The sequence below is a fragment of the Suncus etruscus genome, chromosome 20 (genome assembly GCF_024139225.1).
Source record: "Suncus etruscus isolate mSunEtr1 chromosome 20, mSunEtr1.pri.cur, whole genome shotgun sequence".
In the NCBI taxonomy this organism is placed as follows: Eukaryota; Metazoa; Chordata; class Mammalia; order Eulipotyphla; family Soricidae; genus Suncus; species Suncus etruscus.
This window is the reverse complement of record NC_064867.1, coordinates 41,350,973-41,370,588: the sequence shown is the minus strand read 5'-3', so window position 1 is coordinate 41,370,588 and position 19,616 is coordinate 41,350,973. Positions and strand designations below refer to the sequence as shown.

Sequence of the window (19,616 nt, the reverse complement as noted above, 5' to 3'; positions counted from 1 at the left end):
CTCACCTACACAGAACCTCGAGAGTTATTCAAAGGGGAAATATGTATTTAGAATAGTTGATGCTTCAAGCCCTGAAGGGTCAGGACAAGTTTCAATAACCCCCAACCCAGAAATGCCAGTTTTTATCCTCAACTCATTCCCTAACAAGAGTGAATGTCAAATTAGACCAGAAAGTATTTTGCAAGGTAAAAGGATGATTTTTCTAAATAGTACATACATGGCAAGAACTGGCCACTAAAGAAAGCATATACACAATGCTTTATATTCCAGGAATGTGCTTTTCTTCTCATTTGGAGTCTCCAAATCTTAGTTCTTCACTACTAAGACTATACTATTTCTGAAATAATACTGCTATACTGTACAGAAGTTTATGTTTTATGACTTATAAACCTAGAGGGGATAATATTTGTTTTCTGAATTTTTATACTATGCATTCCAATTTTTCTGGTTGAGGAGAGACTGAGGGGACCTGTCGCCTTTGCATGTTTCTTTACTCTTCTGTCTCCTGAACCTCTCTTGAGAGGGCCAAGAAAGGGGCTGGAGAGATAACATGGAGGTAAGGCATTTGCCTTTCATGCAGAAGGATGGTGGTTGGAATCCCGGCATCCCATATGGTCCCCTGTGCCTGCCAGGGGCGATTTCTGAGCGTAGAGTCAGGAGTAACTCCTGAGTGCTGCCGGGTGTGACCCAAAAGCAAAAAAAAAAAAAAAAAAAAAGAGAGAGAGAGGGCCAAGAAGGGCCCAGCAAAAACTGTCTCCTGGAGGCTCCAGAAGAGCATGACCATTCTGCTTCGCTTTGTGGCTGTTCACTCTTTCTAACTAATGAACCCCACCATAACACGCAGAAAAAAATTCCCACTACAAGCATGACAATGGGGCAACCTCACAGGCAAACACCATGCACAGAGTATGAAGATATAGCACTGATGACCCCCCCAAAAAATACAACCATCTGATTAATCTCTCAGATAAGAAGTTTAGAATAGAAATATGGAGGATTCTCATGGAAATCAAAGAAAACATAGCTCTATCAGAACAGAACACAAAGATAAAAATCAGAAAACTTAAAACTAACATCTGATATAACAGATCTGAAAAACACGGTAGCTGAACTGAAAACCTCAATGGAAAGCCTCTGCAACAGGTAACAGCAGCTGAGGACAGAATCAGCAAACTGGAAGATAATATGCAGAACAGCTTAATACAGCAGAAGAGATTGGAAAAGAACCTTAAGGCAAATGATCATACAATAGAAAAGTACTCAAAGAATGTGGAGAGATGAAAATAGAAGTCTTTGATAAACTCAATAGAAACAACATAAGAATCATTGGAGTCCCAGAGGCCCAGAAAGGGGGTGTCCAGGAAGAATCAATAGTCAAAGGGATCATCACAGATCAACTCCCAGTGCTAAAGACTGCATGCAATCAAATCCTGCATGCCCGAACAGTACCAGCTAAAAGAGACCTGAAGAAAAACACCTCAAGACACAGCCTAGTCACAATGACGAATCCTACAGATATAGATAGAATACTGAAAGCAGCAAGATCAAAAAGGGAAATTCATTCAAAGGAGCATCCCTAAGACTTACAGCAGACATGTCACAAGAAACTCTCAAGGCAGTGGTGGGATATTGTGACAAGATTGAATGAAATGGAGGCTTCACCTAGAATAAAGCATCTAGCCCGACTCACTTCAGGTTTGAAGGAAGGATACATAGCTTCACAGATAAGCAACAGCTCAGAAACTTTACAGATGCAAAACTAGCCTTAAAGGAAAAAACTGAAAGGTCTACTTTAAGACAAGACAGACCAATAGACACACCAAACTTATTCACAAAAATGACATGAAATCCCATGACAATCATCTCCTTCAGTGTCAATGGACTAAATGCACCAATTAAGAGACACAGAGTGGTGAACTGGATCAAAAAGATGAATACAACCTTCTGCTGCCTACAAAAAACACACCTGAATAGCCAGAACAAACAGACTCAAAATCAAAGGCTGGAGGAAAATCATCCAAGCAAACAACACCCTTAAAAAAGCTGGGGTGGCCATATTAATATCAGATGATACAAACGTTAGACTTAGAAAAGTAATAAGGGACAAAGATGGACATTTTGTAATAATCAAGGGATATGTGCAACAGGAAGAAATCACACTACTAAACATATATGCACCCAATGAGAGACCAGCAAAATATCTAATACAATTATTGACAAATTTGAAAGAAGATATCAATAATAAGACAATAATTGTGGGATACTAATTATACTGGTTGAAAATAAAATAGACAGGTGGGGAAAAACATAAAATAGAAATGAGAAATCATAATATGGTTATAATTATATATGATAATATGATAGACATATCATATATATCCATGTGATATATGATAATAATGATGTCATTTTTCTCAATCATGCCTGAGTCTTAATATTTGCTCATTCCTCACCTCCTGGTGTCCCTGATAAATTGAGAAAGAAGTTTAATGGTGAAACTACTGAGGTTCCAAAGATTTACATAGGTTTTAGAAATCTTACTATGTACTAGATTTTCCCCCAAATACTTGGTCTGAACACTTGCACATGGATAGTTTTCCTTAGTTACTAAAAATTTCACATTGAAATAAGTAGACATAATTAACTTTACTTTTTGTGTGGAGACTGAGATACAGAGAATTCACATAGTTTATACAGGCTAACACATATATTTAAAGAATTTAGAATTTGCAGTCGGTTCAATAGAACCCACATAGCCATCTGGTTACTTTGATATTTCTCTATCTAGTTCCATAAGAACCTGATGCATTATTACATTATATAGATATAGCTACTTATATTGCTGAGTGCCGGAAATGGATTGTTCCCTGAAGACTGGATAAAAATGTTTTATAGACACTATGAAATACTACCAGCTATATAAATGTCCTGGAAACAACATGGACAGACCTGCATAGTGAAGTAAGTCTGACAGAGACATATTGTATATGAGATCACTCATAAGGAGCAATGGAAACAGTAAATGAATGTCCAACATCAACGCTTTCAGAGATGACTGCATTAGTAGTTATCAGAAAGAAAGAGAGGAGGTGGGGCAGGGCAGTCAGGTCCAAAGGGTCAATTGTGTTAGTACTTAATGTGGACTTTTCATACTGATCAATGTAGACAGGTGAGATCAAAGCATGGAATGGTATAGCCCTAGGTTCATAGAGACATAGTGTAGACCAACATAGACCAGTGAATAGATGAGGCATTTTAGCAAGGAACACCTGAAGCAAGTTCAACCACAACATGACTTCAGTTTTGAGAGAGAAAGAAATGTTCCCTGGCTTGTGTATTCTGGAAGCAGAAACTGTGAAGGCCTCTCTGAGAAGGGCCACTCCATTCTTCTCTGCCCCTCAGGTTCAGTTCACCAACCTGCCCTATCACAATTTCAGGATGCCCTTCCTTCCTTCCTTCCTTCCTTCCTTCCTTCCTTCCTTCCTTCCTTCCTTCCTTCCTTCAGTCCTTCCTTCCTTCCTCCTCCCTCCCTCCCTCCTTCCTTCCTTCCTCCCTCCCTTCCTTCCTTCCTTCCTTTCTTCCTTCCTTTCTTTCTTTTCTTCCTTCCTTTTTTTGTTTTTGTTTTTGGGCCACACCCGTTTTACGCTCAGGGGTTACTTCTGGCTATGCGCTCAGAAATCTCTCCTGGCTTTCGGGGACCATATGGGACACCAGGGGATCGAACTGCTGTCCATCCTACACTAGCGCTTGCAAGGCAGACACCTTACCTCTAGCGCCACCCCTTTCTTCCTTCCTTCCTTCCTTCCTTCCTTCCTTCCTTCCTTCCTTCCTTCCTTCCTTCCTTCTTTTTGAGACAGGGTCTTGCTATTAACTCCTTCCTTCCTTCCTCCTTCCTTCCTTCCTTCCTTCTTCCTTCCTCCCTCCCTCCCTCTCTGCCTCCCTCCCTTCCTTCCTTTCTTTCTCATCTCTCAGGGGTTACTCATGTAATTTCTGTATTCAGAAATTACTACTTGTGGTGCTCAAAGGACCATATAGAATGTTGGGGATCAAACCCAGGTAGGTTGCATGCAAAGCAACTCTATAGACTGTACTATGGCTCCAGCCTCTGGCTGTGTTTTATTTTTCCTTTTGTTTTTCCTCACAGGGTGTGGGAGGGGAAAGTGGGCTGCACCCAGCCATGTTCAGGGCTTACTCCTGACTCTACTCAGGGATTGCTCCTGGCAGGGTTCAGGGGGGGACCCTATATGATGCTGAAGTCAGAACCTGGGTGGACTACATGCAAGGCAAGTGCCTTAAACCTGTCCTATCTCTGTGCCCCCACTTCCTTTGTTTTTGTGATGTTCCTCGTTTGTAAATATTCTCTCTGTTCTTTTTACAATCCTCTGAAAAAGATCAAATTGTCTAAACCAAAATAACTTGGGTTAAGGATGGGATATGGCTAGAAAAAGGATCCCAGCTTAAATGACCTGATGTCAATCCACCACCCTCTGGCAGATTCTTCTGGAAATGTTAGGTCAGGGTCACTGAGGCGGGCAACCCTGCAGTTTATTTCTCTGGAACTTGATTTTCAGAGCAGTGGCCTAGACGCACCTTCTCAGAAAAAGAAGCCTCGAATGTAATTAGATGGTAGTTTGAGGACTTTTCTGAAATAAGTTCTTTGCCAGTTTGGTCCTTTAAAGCCATGGTTTGTTATTTAAGAGATTTTTATTTTGTTTCTTCAAATTGCCAGACTGTTGGGGGAACATTATTCTGGTAATTAGCAGATTTCATCCAGTTTGTGCTGAAACAAAGCAATTTCATCTGTTTATTCTTTCCCTCTACAGTAGCCATTTTTTATTTGCTGTAGAACTTAAGACAAGTCACGTGCCATGTGTGATAAAAGTTGGCTTGAATCATAATTTGCCTATTTTATTATTAAAAACATCTAATTTTTCTATTTTTAAGTCCTATTGTGAAGTCCACAGCTGAGTAGGGTTAAATGGACTCATGTTGTTGAACAACAGAACTCTAAATGTTTCATCTCTAGAACTGATCTGGAAGATTATAACTACCACCACCACTACCACTCCCTACCCTCACATCCCCACACTCCCATTTCCTTACTCCCCACACTACCTCTTCCTGCTATGTCTCTGATCTTGATCACATTTCATTTTTCATAGAGGGATGGCCATTGTTGGTAGAGGCCTTTGGATTGGTCTTCAGATTGCCTTCTAATTAGATGTCTCTCAATTGGTTTCTTTGGTTTACATGTTAAAAAGATGTTTCCCCATTGCCCCCTCATCTGGCTTTTTCCCCTCCCCTAAGAGGTGGGCTTTGTTTTTCCTCAATAAAGACTGCTTTGGGGGCCTGAAGGGAGGGCTGCCATCTTGGCTCATGGTTCCACGTGGTAGAGTGACTGGCTTGTGAGTGAACAGCTTGCGGTGTTAGTTCCTAGCCTACTATTCCTTCCCAACTAGGTGTGGATTATTTCCTGTGTTGGAATTGCTGCTCGATCTGTATCTCTTGTTCCACCCAGATTTGGGGCTTAGGGATCCCTCTTCCTCTCTGGGGATTGTGGAACACACAACCCACCATTTCACAGCCATAAAGTTGTATCAATAGTTGTATAATATATAGTTGTCTAATATATATTGATATATAATAAACAGCTTCTGGCAACTCGTTCATCCACTATAATGTTTTTAAGGTTTCTCCATGCAATTGTTTTCCAACGGGGCCATCCTCAGTGATGCTGAGGGGGTGGATCATCATTTGCACTGAATCTCAACTTCAGGTGACATGAAAATTGAATGCTGGACCCTTTGGTGCAGGAGACCCATACGATAAAACCAGAACTCAGGGTATCCTGGGATGTCAAAGAGCCTGATCATGGTACGTCTTTGCTCTCCTATTTTACAGAGAGCCCCCTGATTCTAGAATTTTGTTCTCTCCAAAGGTTGAATAGGGGCTTAGGAGAGCACTCAGGAGTGAGCATAAATTTAGCAGGCATGAGGTCTGGCTCTGGCTACTGGCACTGTGGGTCTCAACACTGCCAAGTGTGAAGCCTGAGAACACTGGAGGGAAAAAAGGGTGAGTAATGCCCTTTTGACAAATTTGCCACATTCTCCCCAGGCATCCTTATGCAACCAGGAGTTCCTCCAATTCTCAGCTATCACGCTGTGCTTTGCATTAGTATGCAGATCTTTTCACAATTCTTCTTTGAATTCTTTTGGTTTATTACTCTGAATTGAGATTGCTCCATTAGTGGTAATTCAAGGTTTTTTTTTTTTTTAAGAATCAATTTACTGTTTTTTTTTAATTATAAATGGGCCACTTTGCAGTACCAAATAGTGCCCCCGAATTCTACTTTTTCTACATTCTCACGAATGCTTGGCCTCTTCTCCACTTCCAAAGCTGACAGTCCTCCTGAGAAGGAAAATTTGATTTTATTCTTTTAGTTAGTCAAGTTGAACATCTTTTCCTATTGACCAGATTATAGATCTTCCTTGAAAAAATAAGCCATTCAATTTCTTCACGCATATATTTAGAAATCATTGTTACTGAGATATTGTGGTTTGCAATATAACTAATATTATTGTGGTCTGCTTACAGTACTACGGTAATACTGTGCATACCTTCAGTATTGTCCCCTTACTGCACTTCCATCATGCCTTTGCAGCTTCACAATTTGGTTCTGTTGGCAAAGCCTCAGAGGTATTTTTTTCCCATTGGGAATCGTCTAATTCTTTTTGTTTCTTTATTCTCCACTTAGGAATGAGATCTTCCAGAACTTGTTGTTTTCCCTTTCACTCCTTTCATTTATCATGATATCTTCCAATTCCATCCTTGTTGAAGTGGAATGAATGATTTGAACTTTACTCATAGTTGAGTCGAATGCCTTTGTGTATAGAAACCATAGTTTCATTATCTTCCATCTGTAGTTGGGTCTTTGAGCAGTTTACAAATGCTGGCTATTGTAGCTAGGGCTGCAATGAACACAGATGCACATCTATCCTTAAGAATTAGTGTCTTTGTGTTTTTGGGCTAGATGCCCAGGAATGGAATTGCTGGGTCATATGGTAGTCCTATTTTAAATTTTTCAAGAACTCTGCATACAATTCTCCATAGAGTCTGAGCCTTAAAAAAATCTGATTATTGTTTTATTTTTCTTTGCTGCACTGCAGGTGCTTCTTACATATTCTAGATAATAACCCTTTACTAGATATATGATTTGAAAATATTTTGTCCAATCCTATAGAATCTTTTGACATTGTTGATTACTTAATGCAAAGAGGCCTTTGCATTTCATGGAGTTTCATGAGTCTATTTTGATCTTCTTGATTGTGGGTTTTTTTTTGGGGGGGGGAACAAGATTGGGCCACATCTGGCGATGCTTCGGGGATCCTCCTGACTCTACACTCAGAAATTGCTCCTGGCAGGCTCAGAGGACTCAGAGATATTTTTCTCATTGGGAATTGTCTATTCCTTTAGTTTATTTGATGCCTCTGCTAGAAATCATTTCTGTCCAATGCTGTACAGTCTTTTCCCATGATTTTCTTTTACTCATGATATAACTTGCATCTACTCTGAATTGATATTTATAAAAAGCATAGGGTAATGGACTAACTTTATTCCTTTGTACTTGGGCATCTAACACCATTTGCTGAAGAAACTTGCCTGTCTTCACGGGAAAAACTCAGCACTCTTGGGCCCGGAGAGATAGCACAGTGGTGTTTGCCTTGCAAGCAGCCAATCCAGGACCAAAGGTGGTTGGTTCGAATCACGGTGTCCCATATGGTCCCCCGTGCCTGCCAGGAGCTACTTCTGAGCAGACGGCCAGGAGTAACCCCTGAGCACCACCGGGTGTGACCCAAAAACCAAAAAAAAAAAAACAAAAAAAAAAAAAAAAAAAAAAAAAAAAAAAACTCAGCACTCTTGTGAAAGGTGATTCAATCATCTCTTGAAGAGTTTAATTCTGACCACCTATTTCTTTGGCATATTGGCATATATGCCTGTTTTTTATGCCAATGTCATCTCATTTTTCTCTTCATCTTGAAAACTAATATTTTGTAATAGGGTTTGAAAGCAACACTAATAGAATTTCAACTTTGTTCTTTTCTGATCGTTCTGGTTATTTGGGGTCCCTTGAGATAATATAAAAACTGTTAGTTTATTTAATTGCCATAAAGATTAGATATAATTGCACTAATATGTCAATCAATTTGAATATTTCAAACATTTAATCATATTAAATCTTCTAATTGTACGAATATGAATGCCTGCCCTTTTATTTATAGCTTTTATTTCTTTTTCAGTGACAAGTTCTTCCACCTTCCAGGTCAAGTTTATTTCTAACTATTTTATTCTTATTGATTGTGTATTAAGTGGCATTGTGACTTAATTCTAATTCTGCATTAGTCAGTATTAGTGTACTGAAACAGTTAAAATATAATATAATATATATGTATATATATATACAACTTTGCTGACATCTTCTGTAGTTTTAATAGTTCAATTTTCTAGTTTCAATTTTCTAATGGCATCTTTAGGATTTTTACAAATGATGTCACATGTCACCTGCTAAGGGGTCATTTAATTTTTTTCTTTCTAACTGGGATGTAATTGTTGCTTTTCTCTAGTTGTTTCTGCCTAGAGCTTCCAGTACTAAATGAATTTATGCTGATCCTAAAGGTAAAAGTTACTTTCACTGTTGGATATGAATTTAGAATAAAATCTTCAGTATCCACTCTAATTCTTGAATCTAGACCATTTAGATCACCTCTGAGTCATTTACTCCATTGAAGTCCTCAACCCCTCAGGCTTCATGAACACTGGAATTACTTTTTCCCAAACTCTCATTAATGTGAACTTTTTTGAGGGGGGCACATCTACTGGTGCTCAGGACTTACTCCTGATCTGCATCCAGGGATCACTCCTGGAGGACTGGGGGGATCATATAGCATGCTGAGGATTGAACCTGGATCAGCTGTGTTCAAAGCAAGTTTCCCACCCTTACACTATTGATTTTGCTCCTAATAGGAATATTTTTACATCCTATGAATCAGGAATGCTTATAGTGGCATCTAGAATGGTGAATCCTTTTCAAAAGATTTTTTTTCATTATGTTTCCCAGTTCCATCAAAATTCCATCTGTGGATAATCTTATTATTATATTATATGTGATATATTATATTATATTATTATATTTCGTAAATAGTAAACCTGAAATGTGACATCACTCTTTCATTCGTGTATGATAGAATGATATAGTTAGCAGATTGCTAACAGCAATAATCTCATATATCTTCAATAGAGCTCTTGGTTTGAGAAAGAGCTCAAAGACAGGGTTTATGTTTTGCATGTTGGAGGCCTAGTCTGAACCCTGAGTACTATCAGATGTGGTCCCCAAACACTGAACAAGATAGAAATGTATTTATATATCCACCCATCAGAGATCTGTGGTGACAAATCATTGCTAATGAACTGTAGTATTTGGGGGGCACACCCAGCGGCGCTCAGGAGTTACTCCTGGTTCTGCACTCAGAAATAACTCCTGGCATGCTCGGGGAACAATATGGGATGCTAGGGATTAAACCCGAGTCTGTCCCTACCACTATGCTATCTCTCTGGCCCAACAGTAGTATTTTAAAAATAGTCTTTTAAGCAATAGATTTTATAATGAAGCTTAAAATCTCCAGTAAAACCATCCTGTCAACACATGTGCTTTTACCCAAGCTCTATCCATCCATTCAGAATGTTTGGACAAGCAATGCTGAGCATGTCTCAGGATCTTCCACAGTCAGCGACACTCAGGGTCTTGGAAGCTTTGAAACCAAGAATTGGCTTATTATCTTCTTTTCTGAAACTGCTTAGCGGCATCTCTTCGCAATAGAAGAATGTTATGTCTGCATTAAAATTAATGTTTCCCAGCGCCATCTTTATCAGTCTTTATTGTAGGTGTTCTGGAGAACTGACTGCAATTTCCAAAGCAGCATGTCTGTTTCAGTGGACACTTTTAAGTTATATGGATGGACTTTTCACTCTTCTGGACTGACTCTTCTAGCTTTCATCTCTTATTCTGCAGCTCTCTGACTCTTCAGCTTTCTGAGGATTTGAGAGGGTCTTGCTTTCCATTAGGCTGTGACTTAGGGTCAATCTTGTGGTTAATTTGGTCTGTCTACATCAACAATAAGGCTGTTTGGGGATCTTTTCATTCACTGGAGTAGCATTTTAAATTTTCTTTTTCTTTATGTTCACAATTTGGTTAACTGGTACAAGCAGCCAAAAATTATATGTAGCTCAGTTTTCTACATGTTTCACTGAGCTGAATTGTTTCTAGCTTTGGATACAAAGTGAGATACGCAAGACTCTTCCTCTTATGTGCATCTTTAGAGATCAGTGGAGGACTATTAATAAACCCAGTTTTAACATTGTATTTTAGAAAGTTGGGAAGCCCAGGGAGGATGGAAAAGAAAGAGAAACCGACACAACAAGACATTTGCTGACAAAACTTACCATCTCAAAAGGAAAAGTTTATGGAAACCCAATTGTTCTTAGAATACTAATGGCAAATATCACTGATCACCTATTGCCATCATGTGAAGAAGAAGGACAAACACAATATGGTCTCACTTATCTGTGGGATATAAAATAACTGGACAAGGGATTAAAATATATTAAGGGGGATACCTCAATCAGTCTTGACTCCATAAATCAGGAAAGATAACAAGGGAACGAAATTGAGGAAGTAGCAAGAAATGGACAGGAAGTAATGAAGGCAGGGGTCAAGAACCTCAGGTAGAATAGAGTAGTGATAGAGCTATATATATGCAAAGCACAGAGTCAACAATACTGATAACATGAAATAAAAACTATAACAACCATACTCTAAGTGTTCCTTTCAAGGATGCAGGGATGGGATTTTGGAGAGGGCTGGGATATTAATGGAGGGAACTTGGTCCTGGTGGTGGGATCTGACCTGGGATGTAGTATGCTTAAAACTCAACTATGGGGGCCGGGCAATGGCGCTAAAGGTAAGGTGCCTGCCTTGCCTGCGCTAGCCTTGGACGGACCGCGGTTCGATCCCCCGGTGTCCCATATGGTCCCCCAAGCCAGGAGCAACTTCTGAGCACATAGCCAGGAGTAACCCCTGAGCATTACCAGGTGTGGCCCAAAAACCAAAAAGAAAAAAAACAAAAAAAAAACAACAACAACAAAAACTCAACTATGAAAAACATTGTAAATCATGGCATCTTAATTTTTTTCATTTCAAAAATGTTCAATGATATTATAAAAGTTTTAACACTAAGAATCACCCAAATGTAACACAGACACAAAATGAGCTCACAAATTTATAAAGTGGTACCAGTAGATTTGGTTAGTGTGGGGTTGCTATAAGCATTCAATTTGTTATTTTTTTAATGCAATACCTATAAAGCATACAGAAAAGCAAATAAAGCTATTACTTGTATTATGTAGAGGTCATTCTTATTCTTTGTTTGTTGAGTGTTTGTTTTTATGAGGTCATTTTTTTATTGAAATACCATGATTCACAATAGTTTTAATGTTTTAGACTATAGTGTTCCTACAATACACACAGCACCAGAGTCATGAAAAGGTGTTGCATTCTATCCAATGCTTTTCTTCATCAATCTATTAGTTGTGAGGACTCTGGGTTTTGACATTTATTCTGAGAATCTGAGTGTGACTGATTGATTTTCATATGTTGAGCCATCCTTGCCCTCAGGCATAAAGTAGTCATGGCATTTAATCGTTTTAATGTGCTGCTGAATTCGATTTGCTAATATTTTGCTGATGATTTTTGCATCAATGTTCATCGGGGAAATTAGCTAATAGTTTTCTTGCCATAATGGTGTTGCCTTTAAATACATTTGTCATTAGTTCCTAAGACATAATGCGTGTTTGAAAATGTAACGCTGAGGGTTTGTTCTATGTGTAAGGTCAGGTTTGAGAAATGCATGAAGGAGATTTTATATGTCACACAGATAGAAACATAAATACCTTCTTCAGAACTAATGATGTTCCTTCTCTGCTCTTAGAGGAGCCATTCATTATAAAGGAGGGAGAGAAAAATGTCTTTCATTTCATATTATATCTGACTTTCTGAGATTATTTTGTTTAGTTAAAAGGCATGCATATATATTAGAACGAAATAAGAATTTTTCAATAGTTAAGTCATTTAAGTTAAACCAAGATGAAGATACTATTCACAAATAATAGTAAAAGTAGGATCATGTCAGGGATTGTTGTTGTTTTTTGTTTGTGTTTGTTTGTTTGTTGTTGTTTGTGTTTGGGTCACACCCAGCAGCGCTCAGTGTTACTCCTGGTTCTGTGCTCAGATATCGCTCCTGACAGGCACAGGGGACCATGTGGGATGGCGGGATTCAAACCATCATCAGTCCTGGATCAACCACTTGTGAGGCAAACGCTCTATTGCTGCGCTATCTCTCCAGCCCCATGACAGGGATTTTTTTAATGGTAAAGATTATTAAGGAGATCTTGCAATATTTTACTACAGATTTGAAAGCCTGCCATGTTTCTTTAAATTTCGTCAAAATGTTAAACTTAGCTGAAATCACCATCAGATTCATGAAAGGTAGATTTATTCTTTTGATTTTCTATATTTAAGACTAAGAAATAATCTGTGTCTGACATTTTCTTCACTGAACATTTACTGTGTTCATTGCACCTAATTTAGGATTTACTCTGATGGAAACAAACAAACAAAAAAAATAACCTGGAATAAATTGTGGAGTTAATAATCTTTGGAAGAAGTTATTCTCTTGGGTATGTTTCAATTCTCTGAAAATTCTCTGAGAAGATTTAGAATCAGGTAGTTTTACAATATTTGAGTGTTTTACACACACAATATATGACAAAGTATGTAACCAGATTGGGGAAGGAGAATACGAATGCATTTCCTCCCCAAAGAGAATAATAAACGTCCAGCATTATGCATGGATAAACATATTTATTTCATTTTCCTGCCTCTGTCTTGCCAGATATGGACTGGAGGATTTCTTTTAAACACTCACCTTGTTCAAGTAGTGATTTGGTTTGCATCATTGGCAGGGGGTGACATGGGGCAATGCCTAGACACTACTCTTGGCTCTATGCTTAGGAACTATAGGCAGCTGGAGATCAGTATAGGGCCAACTGCCTGCATGGTAAACACCTTAACCCCTGTTAACCTTAAACGTTTTCTGGCCCTGGGTTGCATATTTTAGAAAACAAACAAAAACAAATGTAGGAATTTTTTTTCTCTTTCTACTAGAACTAGAGGGACTGGCTATTCATATTATTATGCTTCAACCTTAAAACTAACTACATTGGAGGACCAGAGAGATAGCACAGTGGTGGGCATTTGCCTTGCATGTAACAGACCCAGGACAAACCTGGGTTCGATTTGCAGCATCCCATATGGTCCTCCAAGCCTGCCAGAAGTGATTTCTGAGCATAGAGCAAGGAGTAACCCCTGAGCACCACTGGGAATGCATCCCCCCAAAAAGAATGACTATATTGGGGCTGGAAAGTTAGTGCTGTGAGTTAGGCATTTGCTTTGCACCCAACTGACCTTGGTTCAATTCCCACCACTACATATGGTTCTTTACACAACACCAGGAGTGATCCCTTAGCATAAAGACAGGAGTTAGCCCTGAGAGCAACCAAATGAGGCACAAAAATAATAATCAACTAACAGAAAATGAATGTTTGTTCTGTGTTGGTTGTTTTGTTTTGTTATTGTTGGGGGCCACTACCCAGCAGTGCTCAGGGCTTACTCCTGATTCTGTGCCCAGGGATCATTCTTGGCGGGTCTTAAGGGACCAAGTGGGTACTGAGGCTTGCAAGGCAAGTGTTCTTCCCTTATATTAACTGTCAGCCGCAGAGTAACTCTGTTTTGAAAAAAATAAAAATGTAATAATTACAACTAATATGAATACAACATTCTAGTGTGTTGAACTAGGCTTCAAGCACTTTACATGCTCTATTTTTATTAATTTCTATAGCAGTATATGAGAGTCAAGAAACAATTCATCACTGGAGTCCCTTTAGAAATGAAAGTTAAAGAAATAACAGCAAGACAGATGTCAGAAGCTTTTAACACCACCTTTCATTCCTTAGCAAGTGACGGAATGAATCTCAGGAAAACAAGTACACATTGGATCCGTGCTGGCTCTTTGCAACTTATTTGAAGGCCCAAAACTAGCTAATATTGTATTTACAATGAAGTGAATTGGCATCAGACCTTAGAAGACCTTATAAACCCACCAGATAAAGGCTAAGTACAACCAACAACTTTCCTTGTTTGACTTGCCTTCCCACCATCACTACAGAGCTAGAATTTAAATGGATGAGAAACATAATAAAATCATAATAAATGCAACGAACTTTTATGAGCACTTAATATGTCAGGCGCTATGTAGATTCCTTTAATTGTCTCAATAATCATGCAGTGGAGATGCTTTTATGACCAATACTATTTTATAGCTGAAACTAAGTCTTCAGAGGTTAAATATTATATTCATAGCCTAGCCAGTGATGGTCTCACAGATTGGCAAAATCATGTATATGAGATTTATGTACGCCTGTGAGTGTGTTTGTTTTTTTATTTTCCCACAAAAACCAGTGATAAGTCAGAATAGAATCCTTTCATTATTTTATGTCATGAATATCACTATAGTTATCGGAATAAGAAAAACAGAATTTACTATTGAGGTTGTGCTGAATTTATTTCTTCATAAATAAATAACTGAGCTAGGAGAATATTGATTGAATATTTCCATGAAACATGCCACTTGCAAAAGAAAGACTTCCTGGAACAGAATGTGTTCATTAAAATATAAATAACTAAAAGAACAACTCTGAGTTTTTAACCAAACTCTCTTCTATATTTTACTTATAAAAAGGATAGCCTTTTGGTTCAGGATAACAATAAATAAGTTTAGTTTCTGGAATCACTTTTCTTTCTAAAACTAGTAATATAAGTGGGCTTTTCTGGGTGTTTCTATTTAACCCTGATGTGGTCTTTGTGTGTATGTTTAATATTTATTTGTTTTGGTTTGTTTTGGGGGGCTCACACCTGATGGTGCTCCTGGATTACTTCTGGCTCTGCACTCAGAAATTGCTCCTGGCAAGCTCGGGGTAACCATATAAGATGCCTGGATTCAAACAGGGGTCTGTCCTGTGTTGGCTACATGCAAGGCAAAAATGCTCTACCTCTGTGCTATTGCTCCAGTCCCGAATAATAGTGCTTAATAATAACAGCAGTGTGTGTAAAGAATATTCCATAACACTAACATAACATAACATAGCATAGCATAGCATAACATTACATAACACAACACAACACAACACAACACAACATAACATAACATATAACGTAACATAAAGCCCTACCTCTGTGCTATTGCTCTGGTCCCTAAGAATAGTACTTAACGGGGCCGGAGAGATAGCATGGAGGTAAGGTGTTTGCCTTTCATGCAGAAGGTCGGTGATTCGAATCCAAGCATCCCATATGGTCCCCTGAGCCTGCCAGGAGCGATTTCTGAGTGTAGAGCCACAACACACCATAACATAACATAACACAACACAACATAACATAACATAACATAACATAACATAACATAACATAAAACATAACATAACATAACATAAACATAGCATAACATAACATAACGTAAATGTAACATAACACAACACAGCACAACACAACATAACATATAACGTAACATAACTCCCTACCTCTGTGCTATTGCTCTGGTACCTAAGAATAGTACTTAATGGGGCTGGAGAGATAGCATGGAGGTAAGGTGTTTGCCTTTCATACAGAAGGTCGGTAATTAGAATCCAAGCATCCCATATGGTCCCCTGAGCCTGCCAGGTGCGATTTCTGAGTGTAGAGCCACAACACACCATAACATAACATAACATAACATAACATAACATAACATAACATAACATAACATAACATAACATAACATAACATAACATAACATAACATAACATAACATAACATAACATAAAACATAACATAAACATAGCATAACATAACATAACGTAAATGTAACATAACACAACACAGCACAACACAACATAACATATAACGTAACATAACTCCCTACCTCTGTGCTATTGCTCTGGTACCTAAGAATAGTACTTAATGGGGCCGGAGAGATAGCATGGAGGTAAGGTGTTTGCCTTTCATGCAGAAGGTCGGTGATTCGAATCCAAGCATCCCATATGGTCCCCTGAGTCTGCCAGGTGCGATTTCTGAGTGTAGAGCCACAACACACCATAACATAACATAACACAACACAACATAACATAACATATAACGTAACATAACCCCCTACCTCTGTGCTATTGCTCTGGTCCCTAAGAATAGTACTTAATGGGGCCGGAGAGATAGCATGGAGGTAAGGTGTTTGCCTTTCACGCAGAAGGTTGGTGATTCGAATCCAAGCATCCCATATGGTCCCCTGAGCCTGCCAGGTGCGATTTCTGAGTGTAGAGCCACAACACACCATAACATAACATAACATAACATAACATCACATCACATCACATCACACCACACCACACCACACCACAACACAACATAACAGAACATAACATAACATAAAACATACCAGCATTATGTGTAATAACTTTACTTAGTAGTATTAGCAGTATATGTGGAATGTTTGTACTCTATGTATAGCAACAGCAGTACGTAACGACTTAATCATCACAGCAGTGTGTGTGCGTTACTGACCCAACAGTACCAGCAATGTACGTGTAATGATATCACTTCACGGGAATGCTAATGTGTGTGTAATGTCTGTCCTCAGTTGGAATACCAGTGTGTGTCATGTCTGTATTCAGTGATAACAATGGTGCGCAGGTAGCAACTGTACCCAGTAATAATGATTGTGTGCCTGGTGTGCGTATTCGATTGTAACAGCAGTGCATGTAATGTCTTAATAGTGGCAGCAGTGTGTGCAATCGCTGAGCCCAAAGGTAACAGCTGTGTGCGTGTCTTGATGCATTTCGTAATAACAGTGCTGTGCGTGCAATGGCTGTACCCAATAATAACAGCAGTTGTGTAATAACTATGCTCGATAATAGCGACGTGTATGTGTGTAATGACTTCCTCAGTTGTAACAGCAGTGTGTAATGAGAGTACTAAAAGTAAAAGCAGTGTGTCTGTAATTATGGCCATTACTCAATAACAATTAGAACACGGTTCCCATTAAATCGTAAAAATTGGTGACAAGTTTTAGCGTCGTAAGGGAAATCATCATCCTGCCGTTTTCGAGTTGAGTGGGTTGTTTTGGGCTTGTCGTTTTGAACATTCTGCTGTTAAATTTATAAGTGGGTGTTGCTTTTTAATAAACGGAAGAAAGGCTATCGTGTGCAAAGTATATGGAATGAACATAACATATGTCCTGATCTCATTTTTAGGGACATCTCCAGACTTTAACTCAATCGAAGAAGATAATACTGCAGAGCCGGGGCCATGCTTGGACTTGGAAGACACCATTAAGACTCCGAATTACTTCCTTTCTTTTGCAAACTCCAGGAAAACATTCCTCTGGACACTGAAATTCTGCACATCTCAAGAGAAGCTGGTCTTGAATGTCAGCACGACTTTCTATGCTGTCTAGTGCTCGGTAGTGCCTGCCTTGTATTAAGACATTTTAGTGTCAGGAGCTGAGCTTGTCAGCAAGCCAGCATGGCTAGCATGTACTCTGTCTTATTGGCTAACCAATTGGTTCTGGGCTTACTGGTGATGTCTTTCAGTGGACCTTCCCTACAAAGCAGCGAGTGTCCGCAACTCTGCGTTTGTGAGATCCGGCCCTGGTTTACCCCTCAGTCAACATACAGGGAAGCCACCACTGTAGATTGCAATGACTTGCGTCTCACAAGGATCCCCAGTAACCTCTCCAGCGACACGCAAGTGCTTCTTCTACAGAGCAATAACATTGCAAAGACAGTGGATGAACTTCAGCAGCTCTTCAACCTTACTGAGTTGGATTTCTCCCAAAACAACTTCACAAGCATCAAGGAGGTAGGGCTGGCCAATCTGACGCAGCTCACCACCTTGCATTTGGAGGAAAATCAGATCACGGAAATGACTGATTATTGCCTGCAGGACCTTAGTAACCTTCAAGAACTTTACATCAACCATAACCAGATCAGCACTATTTCTGCAAATGCCTTTTCGGGTCTAAAAAATCTTCTGAGGCTTCACTTGAACTCAAACAAATTGAAAGTCATTGATAGCCGCTGGTTTGCCTCTACCCCCAACCTAGAAATCCTCATGATTGGAGAGAACCCCGTGATTGGGATTCTGGATATGAACTTCAAACTGCTCTCCAATCTGAGAAGCTTGGTGCTGGCTGGCATGTACCTCACAGACATCCCCGGGAATGCCTTGGTGGGCCTGGACAGTCTTGAGAGTCTGTCCTTTTATGATAATAAGCTGGTCAAAGTTCCTCAACTTGCCTTGCAGAAAGTCCCAAATTTGAAATTCTTAGACCTTAACAAAAACCCAATCCACAAAATCCAAGAAGGGGACTTTAAGAATATGCTGCGGTTAAAAGAGCTGGGTATCAACAACATGGGGGAGCTCGTGTCCATGGACCGCTATGCCTTAGACAATCTGCCTGAGCTCACCAAGCTGGAAGCCACCAATAACCCCAGATTATCTTACATCCACCGCTTGGCCTTCCGCAGTGTCCCTGCCCTTGAGAGCTTGATGCTCAACAACAATGCTTTGAATGCTGTGTACCAGGCCACGGTGGAATCCCTGCCCAGTCTGCGTGAGATCAGCATTCACAGCAACCCCCTGAGGTGTGACTGTGTCATTCACTGGGTTGGCTCCAATAAGACCAACATCCGCTTCATGGAACCCCTATCCATGCACTGCGCCATGCCCCCCGAGTACAAAGGACACCAAGTTCGGGAGGTGCTTTCTCAGGATGCCAGCGAGCAGTGTTTGCCCATGATTTCCCATGACACGTTCCCCAGTCACTTGAACGTGGACATTGGTGCGTTGGTGTTCCTAGACTGTCGTGCCATGGCTGAGCCAGAGCCCGAAATATATTGGGTCACCCCTCTGGGAAATAAGATTACTGTGGAAATGTTTTCTGATAAATACAGGCTGAGCAGTGAGGGGACCTTGGAAATCACCAATACGCAAATTGAAGACTCAGGGAGATACACCTGTGTGGCCCAAAATGTAGAAGGGGCTGACACACGCGTGGTGACCATCAAAGTCAATGGGACCCTTCTGGATGGTGCCCAGGTGCTGAAAATTTACGTCAAGCAAACAGAATCTCACTCCATTTTAGTGTCCTGGAAAGTGAATTCCAACGTGATGGCATCCAACTTGAAGTGGTCCTCAGCCACCATGAAGATCGACAACCCACACATAACGTACACAGCCAGGGTCCCTGTGGATGTACACGAGTACAATCTGACCCACCTGCAGCCATCTACGGATTATGAGGTATGTCTCACCGTGTCCAACATTCGCCAGCACACTCAGAGGTCCTGTGTCAATGCCACGACCAAACATGCCACCTTCGCCTTGGACATTCCAGATCAAGAAAGTAGCACGGCCCTAGCCA

The 19,616-nt window shown here is 39.8% G+C and overlaps 1 protein-coding gene across 1 annotated transcript in view; it reads left to right on the top strand.

Annotated features, from left to right (window-relative positions):
• Nucleotides 1-19,616, top strand: part of LRRN1 (leucine rich repeat neuronal 1) — a 47,322-nt gene that overhangs the window by 26,642 nt on the left and 1,064 nt on the right. The window contains exon 2 of the mRNA XM_049766269.1: nucleotides 17,446-19,616. This exon is cut by the window's right edge and continues 1,064 nt beyond it. Within this exon, the coding sequence (XP_049622226.1) occupies nucleotides 17,717-19,616 (1,900 nt within the window). The 5' untranslated portion in view covers nucleotides 17,446-17,716. The remainder of the gene's footprint in view (nucleotides 1-17,445) is intronic.